The 18,086-nt window shown below is 43.5% G+C and overlaps 1 protein-coding gene and 2 pseudogenes across 2 annotated transcripts; 1 reads left to right on the top strand and 2 right to left on the bottom strand.

Annotated features, from left to right (window-relative positions):
• Window positions 1-4,654: 4,654 nt before the first annotated feature.
• MEFV (MEFV innate immunity regulator, pyrin) lies at window positions 4,655-17,752 on the bottom strand. Of its 2 annotated transcripts, XM_037043363.1 has the most exons (10): window positions 17,451-17,752; window positions 13,377-14,192; window positions 11,347-11,726; window positions 10,827-10,922; window positions 7,810-8,040; window positions 7,391-7,413; window positions 5,526-5,641; window positions 5,318-5,350; window positions 4,917-4,949; window positions 4,655-4,756 (listed from the first exon to the last, which is right to left on the bottom strand). In XM_037043363.1, the coding sequence occupies exons 1-10, from the start codon at window positions 17,725-17,727 to the stop codon at window positions 4,671-4,673; spliced, it is 2,091 nt and encodes a 696-aa protein (XP_036899258.1). In that variant the 5' UTR covers window positions 17,728-17,752; the 3' UTR covers window positions 4,655-4,670. The 2 variants fall into 2 exon arrangements, with proteins under 2 accessions (XP_036899258.1, XP_036899257.1); XM_037043362.1 differs by having other exon boundaries at window positions 4,712-4,949.
• Window positions 9,588-10,022, bottom strand: LOC118985075 (small nuclear ribonucleoprotein E-like; annotated as a pseudogene).
• Window positions 14,755-14,929, top strand: LOC118985127 (uncharacterized; annotated as a pseudogene).
• Window positions 17,753-18,086: the final 334 nt, after the last annotated feature.

The following is an 18,086-nucleotide window of genomic DNA, read 5'->3' as shown; positions in this document are numbered from 1 at the left end:
ATCAGACTTACTAAAAAAAGGAAAAACAAAAAACAACAGCAACCTCCTCCTTTAATCAAAGCAGTATAGTTTCAGCCCTGGCTGGTGTGACTCGGTGGATTGGGTGCCGGCCTGCAGAACGAAAGGTCACCAGTCGGATTCCCAGTCAGGTCACACGCTTGCCAGGTCCGCAATTGGTGGGATGTGAGAGGCTACCGATGGATGTATCTCTCATGGATGCGCATCATTCCCCCCCTTTCTCCCTCCCTTCCCCTCTCTTTAAAAATAAATAAAGGCTTTTAAAAAGAGCAATACAGTTTGAACTAAGAGTAAGTAAATAGAACAGTAGAGAAGAGCAGTAAGTGCCAAAATTGGTCTGAATATATGAGGACCTATATGAAAGGGCAATTTCAACCTAGTGTGAACTAGATGGTGTTAGCAAAAACTGTTTTTTGGGGGAAAAAAGTAAGACTCCTGTCCTTAGACATACAAAAAATGGTATTTAATAACAAATGAAAGCACACTTAAGAGAACATTAAGTTTAATGTTGAAGCAAAATGGGAAACTGAGATGTCTTAAAATATATATCAGTGTTAACTTTAAAAACGGTATTAGTGAAAATCACTCAACAATTTTCATCCAGTTGTTGGAATCAAAGAAGTGTTTAGGAGAGTGGTAGAAAAGGGTAAAGGAGGGATAAATGGTGATGGAAGGAGACTTGACTTGGGGTGGTAAACACACTATGTAGTATACAGATGATGTGTTGTAGAATTGTATACCCCAAACCTATATAATTTTATTAATTAATGCCACTCCAATAAATTCAATAAGAGTGACAAAGAGTTTACCATATTTTGTCATGTATATTATGCACCCATGTTTTGGGCCCAAATTTTCAGGAAAAAATATTTTGTTTTAATTTTTAAATTCAATTATTTATTTATTTATAGATATTTGTTTTTATATTATAAAGGAATTTTAGTATTTATTTTTGAACATATGGTATGAGAAATTTTTTGTAACAAATAATTGTAAAACATGAGAACAGGAACAAGGTACAAGAAATTTTATTTACTGTTAACAAATTAGTACTACCCATGCATAATACGCATCCTTATTTTTCCCTCAAAAATTTGGGCAAAAAAGTGCACGTTACAGGCAGCAAAATACATAGTTCATTTTGCAAGTTGGAGCAGCTGACATGTATATCCTATTGTAGAATTTGAAAGTTCAACACGAAATAAAATGTCTGAGCTGGGTTTTCTGGGGTGTCCTTGGTGTCAGTTTTGTGTGTTCTCCTATTGTTGTTGAATCTTGATTGCTGCTAGCAAGTCAGTGGGTGGGATTGACCCCAGGCTGACTGACTGTGGGGACTGGATGTGATTACAGCACATGTGCTGTAGTGCAGAGATTGACCCCATGGAGTGTTTATACACTGTATTGGGACTGTGGTTCCTGCCAAGTCAACAGTTTGGGTATGTTATTTGTGGAACTAATTGGGTAGTGCTCTAGTGTAATCTGAAGCCAGCCACCAGATGTGTTGGTTCTAGGGCTTTTTGGGTGGGGGGCTTCTCTGTAGGCCCATGTCGGCCACTACCTGTGCCTGGTCTGGGGACAAGTGGTAGGAGTGACAGTGTGATCTGCATTAGATAGGTGTCTGTGCTGGACTCACTCCCACCTGAGAGAGTCTATGGTGCAAACCAAGGCCTACTGCCACTGGCCCCAGGGCCATTTAGCAAGAGGTAGAGGGCATGCTGAGGCCAGCTGCTGCTTGACTGGGTTTGTGGACCTCTTGAGATTTTAGGAGAGTCACCAGTATGAGTCAAGATTGGCATCTTGTTAGGAATAGCCACTGAAAGAGGTTTGGGTTAGTGTTTGAGTTTAGGTAGTGTGAGTTTTAGGGAATCACCAGAGTGGGATGATATTGATGGAGACTGAGATTTGGTACCAGTCTGCTCCTGCTGGCTATGTGGGGAGAGGGGTCAACAAAGGAACAAAGTTGCCAGCAGTATGGCCCCAGAGAGAGCTGCTCTTCCCATCCTCACCCTGAAGCCAGACAATTCAGTTTTGTCCTGTTCTCCCTGGCACTTTCTGAGCTGCTGCCCCTGGAGCTGGAGTCAGAACAAGTTGAGTACATCAGGGAGTAAGTCTGTGCACAAGCCTTTGAAGAGGAACACCTGAGACTCATTTCCACAGCCAGATGTTTTGGAGAATTTTTTTTTCCTGGCACTGGTGGTCTGGGCTGGGGAGCCTGGTGTAGGGCTGGATTTCCTGGCTCTTCAGCAGGCACCTCCACAGCCCATTTTGCATCTTTGTCCCGCCTACCAATCTTGGTGTGGCTTCTTTTTTATATACTTAGTTTAGGAGTTTCATTCAGCTAGTTTTCAGGTGGTTTTCAAGGGTGGTGGTTCTGTAGAAACTCCCTGGTTCTATAATTTAGTTGTAGTTTTGATGTAGTTGTGGGAAAAGGCAAGCACAGCCTTCACCTACTCTGCCAATCTTGACCGGAAGTCCTGTACACTTTCAAAGGGTGCATCTTATGGTATGTGAAATATATCACAATTAAAAAACACCAGACAGGGAAAATTTCATCTTACAGATACAAATATTTAGTATCTAAAATATTTATGAAGAACATACTACCAACAAAAAATTTCAATATTTAGATTCTACAATTAAATAGCCAAAGGAGCTGTACCATTTCTTTTTTTGAAGGTTTTATTTATTTATCTTTAGAGGGGAAGGGAAGGACAGAGGGAGAGAAACATCAATGTATGGGAGAGAAACATCAATTGCTTCTCGTGCATCCCCTGCTGGGAACTGGCCTGCAACCCAGGCATGTGCCCTGACTGGGAATCGAACCACAATCATCTGGTTCGCAGGCCCGCGCTCAATCCACTGAGCTACACCAGCCAGGAGAAGCTGTACCATTTCTACAGAATGAAGTAAAAAGTAGAAATTCACTTGGAAAAATTCACTGCCTCATAAATGGTAGTGAAATAAAACGTAGGTAAAACTTCATCATATCTCTATTAAACCAGTGAAAAATAATGTCAAACATTGCTTTGGGCATGAAATGTTTTAAATCTTTCTGGAGGATTATATGGCCACTGTAGCACATGTTATCAAACAGTTCACATTCTAAAACTATTTTAAGAATAACAGGAGAAAAAATAAGTGAGGCGATGGAAAATAAACATGAAGCTTATTGTGAGAAGGGCAGGAATAATTGGAAGTAACAAATGACCAACCATAGGGAACAGTTGAGCAAATAGGGCACATGAACTGTGTCAGCATGTGGATCATTCACATAGAACAAAGCACCATGAAGACAGCAAAACATATGTTTTGTGCTCTGGTCACAACCATGGAGAACTGGAGTCCAATCTAGGCTGTAGTGTGAAGATACAGAAAGAGGAGTTGGTGTAGGAAGAGTTTGGAGTTTAATCTTCATTGATTATTTTTTTCTTACATCCTTTCTCTTTGCATGTAATGGGGGATGATAGAGGGGACATCTGAGAACTAGAGCACCTAATATTCCATAGGCCCACAATTTTCAGATATAGATCTGGACAGAATAACTGGACACTTGGAATGTATGTCAAATGTTTTCCCACCACAGTAGCCCCATCTCTCTCATGGTGTTCAGTAGGGAAGTGGAATCTCACAGTGATCAGTTGAGTGACAACAAATGGAATTATGATAAAATTTTCTAATCAATTTATCAGGCCTAACCAGTGCTGTTTAAGAATCATAGTTTATTATTCCAAGTACAAAAAACAAATTATAGCAAGATACTCTGCTTTTTAAAAAATCTAGAATTCCCAAATTTTCAAAACAGGGGAGAATAAACTGAGGGGACATGTCCTTGCCATGGGGTCCTGAGGGAAATGAGAGTGGGATCTCTGTCTCAGGAACCTTTTAGGGTGTTAATACATACAAGGATTTATTGAGCAATAGCCATGTACTTTGTACTCTGAAGAACATGTGGCATGTCATCATTACATGTGTTTTCTTTTTTCACCCTTGGTTTGCCGCTATTTAAGTACCTAGCTTACTTTGACTACTACTCCATAAGCTCCTGGGGCACACAGACTATTTTCTGATTTATTATATTTCCCAAAGCACCCAGAACCCAGGATATGTACAATAATAACTGTTGAGTGTATGAATTCAAGATGCAAGGTTGGGAGTTGGAAGAAAGACAAGAAGTGTAGGCCATTCAGTGAGGCACCTGGCTACCCACTGGACAGATGGTGAGAGGACCCATGTTCTCCCCTCCATCATGTGTTCCAGGGCTGAAGATAGGTTGAAGGGGCCCAGAGGAAGAGAAGCTGGTGAATGTGTAGATGTGAGATTTGGCTGTCACACTGTAAAAGGAAATGTCTTCAGCCAAGTAGCCCAGGAGGATACCCACACGCCTGGGGGGCTTTCTCATCTGCAGGTGGATTGAGGGAAAGGTGGACACCTGGTACTCATGTTGCTTCATCATCATCACTACCCAGTAGCCATTCTCCAAGTGACAAAGTCATGCTCCTCTTTCTGCTTATGGATGTCTTGCAGATGCCTAGGGCCCACTCTGTCTCGTCTTCCACCTCCACGTCCCAGTAATGGTGGCCAGAGAGGAAACTCGGAGAGCCCAGGACGATGATGCAGCTATCAAATCTTTCTGGATTATCAGACATACAGTTTTACTTGTTTCCAAGTCTAACACTCTTCAGGTCATCAGAAACGATGAGGTTGGGGTGGTCAGTTTCTGCATTCAGAAGCACATAAACTGCAGAGATAATTAGAATACCTAGCTAGGGGTCCATGGGCAACATCCCCACAGGTTCTCCCCACCTCCAGGAAACATGGGCAGGGCTGTTCTTCTGGAACACAGGGGAAGCGCAGGGACCCACCAGGCCAAGGCCACTCACCTTGATCTGGGCACTTACCAGCATGTGCCTGAGCACCAGTCAGTTCTGGAACTACAGAGAAAAAGGAGATGAGGGGGGTGTGGGGAAATCCTGAGTATTCCCATTCTGAGGGTTAAATCTACCTTGGTTCCTACAACAAGGAAAGACAAGGACCCTGATGTTCAGGAATCTGATTCCTCTGCTTGGATATAACCCCATTCCTTTTAGGCTCCTGGGCCTGCCTTGGAGACTTTTGAGGTCTGATGAGTTGACCCCCCTCTAAAGGAATCTTGCACAGAGCCTGTGAGGGCCTGTTGTGACCTTTCTCTTGCCTTTGTTACAGGTGCTTTCCTCCCTTCTAAATAATGCCCAGAAATAAACAGTATAAGGGAATATCATAATTACTCTTGCTCAGCACATATTACCACCACCGTACTTACCAATGAAGGTTTCCATTCCTGAACGCAGGGTTTCTAAAGGAGAAAGGGAGCCAGAGTTAAGTTTGCCAGCTAGAGACAGATTGGGGGAGGCTGAAGGCAGAGTCAGAAAGCTGTGAGAGGTGGAGAAGGGATGCCCAGGGACTCTTGGATACATGCATCTCAGGGAGGAAGTGAGCAGGTAACTCCTATTTTCCACAAGCCCACCTACCCAAGAAATGCTTTACGCTCTTCTCCACAAACTCTGATTTCTGGTGGAGGAGGTGGATCCTTTCTTTTACCTCTAGAGGAGTGGTCCATGGCTCAGGGATAGTCACTGTCTTGGCTCTAGAAACAAAAACTGGTGTCCAGAGAGGGCTGGAGCATGGGAGTGACCCAAGTTCTCATAAAATGGAAGGGACGTGCAACCTCCACAGGCTATACCTAGCCCAGCCTGGGCTTTGCAAAGAAAGTCCTCCCTGGACTTCAAGTTCTAAATCATGGTCCTCAACTTTGGCCATGGATTTGCATCACGTGGGGAGTTTTAAAAACCACTGATACTAACTTCTCAATGAGTTTTAAGAATTGCCTTAAAATGCTTCTGATTTGAAATGTTCAGCCCAGAATTATCTATGTCAAATTAATTATACTTCCCTAGTCTTTTTCTTTCTATGGAAATAACATGATAGTTGGTGAGGAAAAAAACACAATGATATACTACTCCACACCCATTGGGATGGCTATTGTTAAGAAAAAAATAGACCTAGTCATGTAGCTCATTGGTAAGAGCATCATCCCAATACCTGGTTGTGGATTCAATCACCAGTCAGAGCACATACAAGAGTCAATCAGTATGTGTTTGTCAATGTTTCTCTTTCTTTCCTCTTTCTCTCAAATCAATCAAGTAAAAATTAAAAAAACAAGTGTTAGCAAGAATGTAGAGAGATTTGAATCTTTATGCATTGCTGTGGGAATGTAAAATGGTACAGACACTGTGGGAAATACGATGCTTCTTCAAAAAAAGGAACTAAACATATAATTAGTATATGACAGAAAGATTCCACTTCTGGGTGTATATATCCAAAAGAATTGAAAGCAGAGACTCAAACACATATATCTGTACCAGTATCCATAGCAGCATTATTCACAATAGCCAAAAGGTGGAAGCAATCTAATTGTCCCTTGATGGAAGGACAGATAAACAAAATTTGATATATACATGCAGTAGGATATTAGTCAGTCTTAAAAAGGAATGAAGTTCTGACACATGCTATAGCATGGATTAACCTTAAAGACATTGTGCTCAATGAAATAAGCCAAATATGAAAGTACAAATATTTTATGATTCCACTTATATGAGGTCATTAGAGTAGTCAGATTCACAAAGACAGAAAGTAGAATGGTGGTTGCTGGGGGTTCAGGGTGGGGAGGTTGATGGTGTGGAATTTCCATTTGGGAAGATGAAAATGTTCCGGAGATGGATGGTGGTCTTGGTTGTATAATAATGTGCATGTATTTAATGCCACTGAGCGTACATTTAAAAATGGTTAAGGTGGTGAATTTTATGTTATGTATATTTTACCACAAAAAAAGATTTATAAATTGATTCCTGGGTTGCACTCCTGAAGATTCAGCTTTAATTCATCTGCTAAGGCCTGGATGTCAGGATTTCATGAGGCTTCTGGGATGATTGTAATGTCCAGCCTCCTCACTCCGATATCCTCCCCTGCCTGCTGGGCTTAGCAGCTCCACTCCTGGAAAGTCCGTTCCCTCCCTGAGACCACAAGCACTCTGCAGGAACAGTTTTCCTGAGGTGAATTGCATTGGACACAATCTATTAGGAAGGTGTCTTAGGTAGCCACCATCAGCACGGCAAGCTGTGTTCATTCTTTCCAGTCTTGGAGCTCATGTTCTCCCTCCTGATCATACACCTGTTTTCCCTACACAAATCCAGAAAGGCCTTAGGTAGCTGCAGGAAATGGGAGGAACCTGGGGAGGAGTCCCAAACTCAGAGTTGGGAACATCTCCATTCTAGGACTGCCTCACCAAATGCTTCCTGCAGGACACCCAAGGGATCATCAGGGGACCTCTCAATACCTGTGCAGGGTGACTCCAATGTCCTAGGAGAGAAAAGAGGGAAGCTCTCCATTACCACAATCCTATGGGATGCACTGACTACTGGTCTCTCTGGCCCCAGGACATCAGCAAAACTGGGGTACCTCTCCCAATTCTAATTCTAATTCCCTGAGGTGGCAGCCTAGCTGTGGCCTGCAACATAACTGCACGCAAGGCCTGCTGATCTCTGGGAGATGCCAGGAGAACCCCTGGATTCTGGGCCACTCTGGGATCCTAAGAGCTTATCAAATGGGTCTGGGCATAAGAGGCATTGCAGGTCACCAAGACCAAGTCCCACCATTGGCCCCAAGGACCTGGACAGAGCTGATGTCAGTGCTGGGTGTCCATGTCATCCTACTGGGCACAGTGTACAGGTCAAGGCCAGGTCCAGTCATACTCACCTGCATAAGCTCCCATTCTGGCTGATACTGCTTGGCTTCCAGCTCCTCGATTAGCTTGTTGAGAACGGCAATATCCCTGGACACTTGGCTGTCATATGTCTCCTTGACCTGGCCAATGGTCTGGCCTAGTTCCTCCAGCCAGGCCACAAAGAGCTGTTCTTGCTGCTCCAGAAAGCGGTGCAACTTCTCCAGCTGGTACCTGACTCTTTGCTTCTGGATTTCAGTTTGTTTCTGGGAACAGGAAACAGGGAGGTATAGGTGTCTGTGCTGTAGGATGGATGTGTGCCCCAGTAATCCCTAGAAGCATCTGGGATAAGAGGCATCTCCCTCAGCCTCTTAGAGGCTTGCATTCCAGAGCAGGAGGCAAAATGGACCAGAACCTTTCACAGCAGACTGAGGGTGAAAGGGACTGGCTCTTGGGAAATGCCCTAAAACCTATTATAGATTAAATTATGTTTTCTCTAAAATTTATATATTTAATTTCTAACCCCTAGTACCTGAGAATATAGTCTTATTTGGAAGCATGTTTTTTGCAGATGTAATTAGTTAAGATGAGGGCACACTAGAGTGGGGAAATTAGGGAACACACACACACACACACACACACACACACACGGAGAACATCACGTGAAGAGACACAGGGGAAAGACAAGTGTCTACAAGATGAGGAGAGAGGCCTGGAATATGTCCTTCTCTCAGGACCCTCAGAAGGAACCAACCCTGCCAAGATATTAATTTTGGACTTCTGGCCTCCGGAACTGCCAGAGAATAAATTTCTGTGGTTTAAGCCACCCAGTTGGTGGTATTTTGTTACAGCAGCCACAGAACACAGATACCTGATGTCACCTTCTTCCTTCCTGAAAAGCTAGTGTGAGGATGGCATATACTTGGGGTCATAAATGGACAAGATTATGACCACCAAGCTCTCCAGAAGGGAAACTTCTCTCCACTCCCTGCCCCTACCCCAAGTGATGGCATGCAGAAGTTTCTCAGTATGGCTCTGAATGGGGTTGTCGGTCCATTTATTGGAATGAAAGTGAACTTGACTTCCACTACCGTTGCACACTGGTCAGCCAGTAGCTTATTGCCTTGTTTCTCATGGTCTCTAAGAAGCATCTGTGGAGAAGTGAAGTGGCTCTAGAGCACCTTTTCCTTCTCCCAAGAAGGGCAAGGGCCCTTCAGATCCACTAAGACTGGACTTAAGAAGTCTCTTCATTATTGGCTCAAGAGGACAGGACTCACTCCTGTTCTTTGAACCAAAAACTCCTCCTCACTTTTTGATGTTGTTGTTGGCAGTAATGTTGACTTTTTTTAAAGGACAGGTCATTTGTCTTGTGTAGTGGCCTATATCCTAAAATTATCTGATAATTTTGCTTATGATTAAATTCAGGTTAAGTACTGTGGACCAGAGTACCACATATTTAATGCTGTGGTCTTCCCAGAGTATCTCATGGGGAGGCAAAGAACTTCTAGTTTGCCCATTACCATTATTGCAATACTAGAATCAGTCACTTGATTAAGGAAGTGTCTGTCTCCACTGTAATATATATTAGTTCCTTTATAGTTATTAAGTAATTTGGGGAATATACTTTGAGAGTATGTAAATATCCTGTACTCTAATGATCTAAAAAATTTAGCATTCATTGAGGATTCCTATTGGTGTCAATTTTTATATTGGTGGTTATATAGTGAAAATTTCTAATTCAGTTATTCTTCTATATTTGTTTTAGCTGGCATGGTGCTATAAAGAAGAGCTTTCTTTCCTCCCCTTTTTTTAAAATAAAAATAATCACATAGCATTTATTGTGGTCTGGCAATAACAAAAGGGTACTCAAAACAGTATCAATAAATGTTCAAGGACTACCTGCAACAAAGAACACCTAAAAAACACAAACTGTATTGCTCCTCAACAATTTTTCATTTCATTAGTCATTTCTAGTTGGAGACACTTTGGAGGAGAGTAATATTATCTCCTTCAGCGTGATCCGACCTAGTTGTTTTCTTGACTTTGTTTTAGAATGAATCTCTTCTGTATTATCTAATACAAGGTTCATGTATTCATCAAAACCAGTGATACAGCCCTCTATCCACATATTTACTTGCTCATAAAGCCACACCTGAATCCGAGATCTATTCTGCAAGTATCTGAAGATAAGGTTGATGGGCTGTGCCATCACCTTGTGCACCTTTTGGCCCTGGCCATGGTGTGCCATGGTGGAAGCTGACGAAAGACTCTTTCCCCCTTTCTTATGAGTACAATTTTTTTGATTATTGAAAAAAGGAGAAGTTCTGAAAATAGCATGTTGTTTCCACAGTGGCCTGTGTCACTGTGGCCTCTTTGCCTGTTTCCCATTGTGATGTGATGGATCCCAACCAAAGTTTGGAACCCGGAGGAGGAGATGGGATCCAACCAACAGAAATGAATCAGACAGATCAAGGCTCTGTGAGTAGGTGCCTTCACTTGCAGGTAAAATGGAAACAATTTACACATCCGAAAGGCTGCACATCAGCTCCACAGAGGAAGGCCAATAATTTGTGGCATTGCAAAAACTGTGGTTTTAAAGAAAATGTGTATTTTAACCATTTGAATTTTAAAAATCAACATTGTTTTTGTAAAAAATTACAACCAACAACAACAACCATGATAAAAGCATTAAAGAAGAGTATTCAAGTTGAAAAGTCCTTCCTTTTTGTCAGTCCCATCCTTGAGCCACAGCCTCTGGTATTAGTTTCTCTAACCGTTTCATGATGAGTATGAGAAATTGTAATACATCCTCGGAGATGCCCCTCCCTGTGGTGGTCAGTCCCCCTCTGCAGGCATGAGCTCATCCTTGGACACTTGTTACCTTCCTCTCCCCTGCCCCACAAGAGCAGGTAATTCTAAATATGTGATCAGCTCTGCTTCCCTATGAACCAGAACAGAACCTCGGGGACCCTAGTTTATGCTCTGTCCCTTCCCTCCTTCTGGAGGGGTGAACCTGGGTAAAGACTGGACATAGAAACACCCTTGGCCTTACCAGGTAGTTTGCTATGTTCTTATCCCCCTGAGATCTCTGCTCTTCTCCAGATTTTCTCAGCTCCTTCAGATGCTCCAGCTGCTTCTGAATTTGCTCCTAGACAAAGAACACTTGTTGAAGCTTAAACTTGTCTCCTGCTATGTTTAGTTGGTACCAACTCTAGAGGGGAAAATCTGCTTTGGGGAGTAAAGCTGAGGGTGTGCAGCCAAGAGCAAGTGGAGGGGTGCCCAGGAAAGAATGAATCCATCACACCAAGGGAAGCAGAAACAAGAAAAAGGAATTCCCAATGACCTTGTGAGCACCTGGATTCAGCCATACCTGAAGTGAGGCCCTTGGACCTCTGAGCTACATGAAGTGGTAAATTCTGTCTTTGCTATCCTGGTTTGTTTTGTGATTTTGTCATTTACAGCTCAAGAATGGTGACTAACATACCAACCTCCTAGAGTCATTGGGAAAATGAAGCAAGCCCCCACATGTCCAAGTGCTCAGCAGAGAAGGGCCCCCAGGCAGGAAGTCCTACCTTGTATTCCAGGGCAGCTTCCTCGATGGGGCGTACCCGGTGGCCTCGGTGCTCCTGACTCAGGCTGCAGATGAGGCAGATGGTTTCCCCATGGTCCTCGCAGAAGAGCGACTGGGCCTGCTTCATGTGACGCTCACATTGCGGCAGGGGCTTAGGGTTCAGACAGGCCATCAGAAGGCCCTCCTGTTGTTCAAGGTCTCCAGAGCTCTCCATTGGGAGCAAGGCCTGGTACCTGTGGCATCTGGGCAAGCAACCACCCAAGGTCTTGGGATCCCTAGAATCAATGGAGCAGCTGCAAGAATTGTGCACACAAGTGCCACCAACCGGGTCTCCTTCCTGGGCACAGCAGAGGGGATACAGAGCTTCATCCTGCGGCCTCCCTAGGGACATGGCAGTGGAAAAATCTCCTGAGTGGCAAACCCAGGATGTTACAAAGCGGTAATGCAAAAGCACAGGAGGGAAAGAGCCCATGCCCAAGACACACAAGCTCTCTGTTAGACTGTGGCCACTTCTAGCTTGTCCTCCTCTGATTTCCCTCCAGCAAGGCAACAGACAAGTCCCTGGTACTGAGAGCTAGGGGCTAGATCTCATGACAGTCCTGAGACCTGGAATTCTTGGGTACTTATCCTAAAGAAAGGCCTTTTGCTGTAAATTCTATGCCTTCTTCCCACACATACACTGATCGAACAGGTAATATAAAGACAGACATTTTGACCAGTGTTTGCTTTACCACTTAAAACCACCCCAAAACCACCCAGGCTACTCATGACTATAGTGGGTACTTCTGGGGGACACTGACTGGCTCATAGCCAGACCTCCAGTTCCTGGCAGTGTCCTCGAGACGTGGTCAGCCTTTGGGAAGTTTGTGTTGAATGAAGAAACAAGTGGACCACCTTTTATACCCACGTTCAGGAAGTATTAAATGAAAGTAAAGAAAGGGACTTTATAAGGCTAAAGGGTGTAGCCTGCCGTGATGACATACAGCTGTGATTAGCTCTGCCCCGAGGCCATAGCACAACTTCATGGAGCGGAAATGACAGGAGCCCCAAGAAGAAGTAGAAACACAACCATTAATGCCCTCCCACCTCTTCCTCTCACAGGGTTCCAGAAACTTAGAAAATATCTGTGAGACTGCAAGAGGCCACATAATAACTGTTCTCCCCTCCTTCCCTTGTGGTAGAATTGATTGCTGTCCATAAGGCTGCTCCCCCTGACTCAACTCCACCCCAAATAAAATGACATTTCTCAGCTTCCTTTGCAATTAGTTGTGGCCATTTGATTATATTGTGGCTAAAGGGATGTAAATGGAAGTGTCATGACCAACTTCTAGAAACTTCTGGAAAGCTTCCCTAAGTGCCACTATTCTCCTTTGTCTCTCTACCTTGCTCCCTGGAATGAGGATGCCACCATTTGAGACCATGAGCTTGAAAGCAAATTTGATGAGCAGAAGACAGCAGGAGCCTGGATTCCTGGCCCACAGAATACCACAGGCCCTGGACAACCTGTGTATCATTTGTGTAAAAGAGGAACAGACTTCTTTCTTGTTTTAGTTACTGTTATGACAGTGTTTCTGTCATTCAAAACCCAGCATAATTCTAATTTCTGCCTCATTCGTATAAAAGAGACCTGAGGTTTTGGCCAACAGCTCTCCTCCTGAGAGGCAAATCGTGGATTCTTGGTTCCATGACATGTGGCCACAGGTCTATTGGGACATTTTTACCCAGTCTTTCCCAGGTGCTCAACCTGGGATCCATGAAGACCTTAGAATTCTAAAGCAGGATTTCAGAGTGTGTAAGAAATAACTAACTGAAATTTAAGGTATCATTTTGTGAAGATGTGCATTTGTAGGTTTTTTCCCCAGGATTCACAGCCTCCAACAGATTCTCAAAGGGTTGGGGACCTCAAGGGGGCACCCAGGGATCCAGTAACATTAGTACAATGGGGATAAAAAAAGGTTTGTGGAGGAATACCTGCACAGGTCACCACCCCTAAGGATATCAGGTCATCTGGATTCTGAGGTCCTTTCTTACCTGAAGATGGAGGGACTCCTGGATTTAAAAGCTCACTGCCCACTGCCTCTCCTGAGGTCCTAGGGGTCTCTGGTTCCTCATTTTTATTTTTCTCTGAAGGTGTGGATTTTGGATGCTCCCAGGTCTTCTCCTCTCCAGCCAATGACATATTGGAAAACACATTCCTGAATGCTTCCCCATCCAGGGTCACAGAATGTTCTGGATTTCTGGAGCATTTCTCCAGAGCTACGGTAGCCCCTACATCCAGAGTGGCCACTTTGCGGAGCATAGCTGCTGAGTTGGGACTCTCACTTATGACTTTCTCTTGAGGCAGAAGAGTTCCTAGATTGGGCAGTTCTCTTTCTCCTGAAGAAATGGTAAATTCAAGACTTCTGGGTCGATTCTTTTTTGAAGGTACATATGCTTCAGATGGCTTGCATTCTTTCCTGCCCGGGGACCCAGAAAATGACCCATTGGAAAGTCCTTGGAGTCTTCCTGCAGAGCTGGCATTCCTGCGTAGCCTGACACTTGAATTGCTCCCCTTCTCCACTTGTGGCTTGCCTGGGAATGGACTTCTCTTGGAAGACAGAGTCATGCTCCTAGGGCCTGGCTTGCCCTGAACATCCAGGCCCTCTGATCCCTTCTGATCTCTCCGTTTACCCTGAGGCTTCTTCTGGGGCCCCTTCCCAGCCTCAGGCTGGCTGGTTGCCCCATCACCACTTTGCTGCTGCCTGTCACCATCCAGGCCATCTGGTATCCTTAGGCTTTTGGGCTTATTCTCCCCAGATAAACAAGACATTGCCGAGCAGTCAGTGCCACTTTCTTGTATCGGATATTCTGAAAAGACAAGGTGATGCAAAGGCATGAAAATGTTGGGTGCTCAGGCCTAGGGCTGGGGGAAGAGACAGAAGAGAGAATCCACAGAAATGGGAAAAGTTCTGGCCCTGGCTGGTGTGGCTCAGTGGATTGAGTGCCAGCCTGCAAACCAAAGGGTCACCGGTTCGATTCCCAATCAGGGCACATGCCTGGGTTGCAGGCCAGGTCCCCAGCAGGAGGTGTGCGAGAGGCAACCACACATTAATGTTTCTCTCCCTCTCTTCCACCCTTCCCTTCTGTCTAAAAATAAGTAAAATCTTGAAAAAAGAGGAAAGTTCTGAATATTCTAGACAATAGCAATCAGTTACCATTAAATGAAAACATAGTATTTGCTATATATTTTTCAAATAGTATCTTCAAACTTTTTAGGCAGGAGAATTTATTTCCAATATGAGAATTCCAAAAACAGAATTCTTCATACATAAGATAAATAAAACCCTAGTTACTGGTATGAATTGCGTGTGATTATAAAATCAATAAATAAAGAATTCGCTTATAAAATCAATGAAGAATGAACAGGTCTATTGCTTCTCAGCCTTTTGGCTGAGATCAAGTGTAGCACTTGTTCCTATCAGTTTAATATCTGGTACATTTTTTACCCAAGGACAAGATATTAAGTGGGTTTTTGGAATTAGGAGGTGAGATAAGGGCTTGCTCCATCTCCTTCACGCATCCATTCCGGGCATGGTGCACCCTCTGGGGGAAGTTTGAGTGTTTCAAAGTAAGGTTCATCTAGGTGGACATACAAATAAGTTTTCTGGAAATGTCAAAAAGAAGAATTAACAGGTGTAAACTAGACTTTTCGTGGTGAGCATGCTGTAGTGCGTTGAATTATAATGTACACCTGAAACATGTTATCAACCAATAATTTCTCAGAAAAACAAAACTCAATTGCAATAGTAAGCAAGGGAAGAACAGCTGTAGTCAGAATGGTCAGAGAGTGGTAATCATCGAAGTGGGGGTGGGTACAAAGAGGCTTCCCCATAGTACCCTCTACCCCTGAGTATGTTGGAAAATCTATACTTAAAAGTTTTAAAGGAAAAAAAGAAAACCTTCCACACAGAAGAGGACAGCACGAATGTGTACCTATAGATCTTGACACTAGATACAGCAGAGAAGGAAAATCTCTCCTGAAGATTCGTAAACACCAGCGCTGTCTTTTAGGCCTCTGCTCCAATTCACATTATTCATGCAGTCCGAAAAACCTCAAGAGAGCAATTTCATTTGAAGAGGGTGCTGGGTGGCATTCCCCCTAGACAATTAGGGGGAGCAGAATTTGCATACTGCTGTATGATACATTGGAAAGTTGTTAAAGAGAGTAAATCCTAAAAGTTCCCACTTACTTTATGAGAAGGTGGGTGTTAGCTGAAACTATGTGGTAATCATTGCACAATATATGTAAATCAGACCATCATGCTGTATGTCTGCCTTACACTTAGACAGTAATATATGTCAATTATTTCTCGATAAAAAGAATTAAAGTATTAATTCTTTAATTAATTTAATTAAAGAATTAAAAAGATTAAAGAATTAAAGAATTTTTTTGGCATAAAAATTTGAAATGAGGTAGTGAAAGGCAGTTAAAACTTCACAAAGGAATTTATATCTGTTTTTCCCTTTGGTTTCATGAGGTGAAGAAAATCCTAACTCCCACAGATAAGTGAGTGTAAATGGTAGTTCTTTTAAATAAACAGCTTGCCTTGAAACTTCTGGGTGCTGTTTAGTAAAACAGAAACGACAGGAAAGACTTAGCCCCAAGATTTACACAAAGAGGAGTTCAAGTTGCAGTGTGAGCCGTCACACTGGCAGCCTTCGGCCTTTCAGAATTTGATTACTGATACGTTTTAAAGGGAATTTGTTAGTTTTTTAAGTTCCAAAATTAATAAAATTTGAATCAAGTATTTGCTAGTATTCTAAATAATCCCTGAAATTCCATCCTGGGATATAAAACTACCACTCTAATAAAGAAATGAAGATAACCTGTAATTAGCACCTTAATATTTGGTTTGAGGAAGCTCATTAAAGTTCTTTTAACATTGTTTAAAACACTTTGCTGTTGGCTTTGTAGGAAACCATAAGTTACCAAAGATGGCTTAAGAACTGGTGAGAAACCCTGAACTTGCTAATAACCAGATTTTAAAACATGAAAAAGTAATTCTATTCATCAAATTAATGCAGATTCAGATGATAGTTGGTTCAGTTCTATCGTTACTTCAAACAGCAGAGAATTTTAAGTTACTTAAACTGTTCTACCACAAAGGAACATTAGAAGCATTTCTAATGTACTCTCAAAGTGTAGAAATTGAAGAAAAATTAACACAACAAAGGATATTCTTAAAAAAATTTTTATTCACTTATCTTTAGAGGGGAGGAGAAGGAGAGAGGGAGAGAAAGATCAATGTATGATTGCCTCTTGTGAGTCCCCTGTTGGGACCTGGCTTGCAACCCAGGCATGTGCCCTGACTGGGAATCGAACCATGATCCTGGTTCGCAGGCCCATGCTCAATCCACTGAGCTACACCAGCCAGGGCCCAAAGCACATCTTAAAAACTGACCATGTGTTAGCCGCCCCCAAATCTTTTAAAATGTGTTTGAAAGCAGAAAGCAAATAGGCCACATTATTTGATTACAGTATAACAGAATCAGAAAGTACAGCAAAAGGGTAGCAGAGGAAGGAGAAGGAAGAGAGGAGAGAAGAGGAGAAAAGGAGAAAAAGGAAGGCAGGGAGGGAAGGAAGAAACAGAGAAGAAAAAAAAGGAGAAAGTCCTCTTGACAATTTTAAAGTGGCCTTTGTAAAACGTGTGAAAGAAGAACTCATAACTGAAATTAGATGGTTAACAAGGGAAAGATCACTTATAAACCCTGTTAATATGATCCCTTAGCAAGCCATTTTTATTCACCCGGATAGTTGTCTGCACACAGGTGTTGATCAAAAACAACATGAGGAATTCTTTGAAACCAGGCATCTAGCTCCTGCCTCTCCTGATCCTTCCCTGAGTCCGAACCTGCAGCTGCCCACTCCCGCCCCTGCCCTTTTTAAGCCATTGGGGGCCTTCACTTTGCTAATCCAGCTCCAAAGAGAAAGGGCCTTGCTTAGCAAAGTCACTAGCGTCATGGAGGACCTGGGACTCCTAGCCCCTAAGTTGGAGTGCTAGTTCTTGCCTCTCCCACCCCACCTCAAGAACAGCTAGCGGAGGAGGGGACATGGGGTCTGCTTACCTGAACCAGTCGCCCTGTGGAGCTCCTCTGCCAGGAGGTGCTGGTTGATGGCCCTCAGGACCTGCAGTGTCAGCCGCACGGCACACTTTTCCCCATAATGGGTGAGCATCAGAGTAGCCAGCTTCACTGGCCTAGCTGTCTGGAGCTGGCCTCGGGGTATCCGAGGATGCTCCTTCTCCAGGCTGGTGTTTTGCAGCTTGAACTTGAACTTTTCAAAGTCATAGGGCACCAGCTCCTCCAGGGAGTACAACAGATGGTCACTAGGGGTCTTGGCCATGGTGTTGACCAGGAGAGGTTAGAGCCAGCTGTCTGGCTTCTGGGAGGAGAAAAGGTCCTCTGTCCTGGAGCCCAGGGTGTAAGTGAGAAGAACTTGTGAAATAACGGAAAAGGCACAGGAAACACTTTGTGCTTTTGTGGGAACTGAGACTATAAGAGCTCATTGGTGGCTTGTGTTCTCTTTCGTCTAGATTCAGACACTTTTCCAGCTGGGAGGACTTGATACCTGCCCCACACGGGGTCTTCCAGTGCCCCAGCTCTCATCTCCAAGGGCTAGACTGTCGGGCTGTGGGAAAGTCTGTGAGGGAGGGTCTGGAATTGGATTCCAGCCTCTTGATCTTTGGGCAGGAACTCAGATTC

Source organism: Sturnira hondurensis, unplaced genomic scaffold (assembly GCF_014824575.4).
Source record: "Sturnira hondurensis isolate 20B ecotype Veracruz unplaced genomic scaffold, ASM1482457v3 Scaffold0004089, whole genome shotgun sequence".
Classification (NCBI taxonomy): Eukaryota; Metazoa; Chordata; class Mammalia; order Chiroptera; family Phyllostomidae; genus Sturnira; species Sturnira hondurensis.
Note: the sequence above shows the minus strand (reverse complement) of the source record. Positions and strands in the feature narration are given on the sequence as shown.

Bases quoted from the DNA above. Each gene is read 5' to 3' on its own strand.
- MEFV (XM_037043362.1), bottom strand. From the start codon at position 17,727: ATGGCCAAGACCCCTAGTGACCATCTGTTGTACTCCCTGGAGGAGCTG. The intron at 5,642-7,390 runs GTATTGAGAGGT...TTTTGTTTCTAG, and splicing joins ATTGGAGTCACCCTGCACAG to AGCCAAGACAGTGACTATCC. The intron at 5,351-5,525 runs GTAGGTGGGCTT...TTTCTCCTTTAG, and splicing joins GAGCGTAAAGCATTTCTTGG to AAACCCTGCGTTCAGGAATG.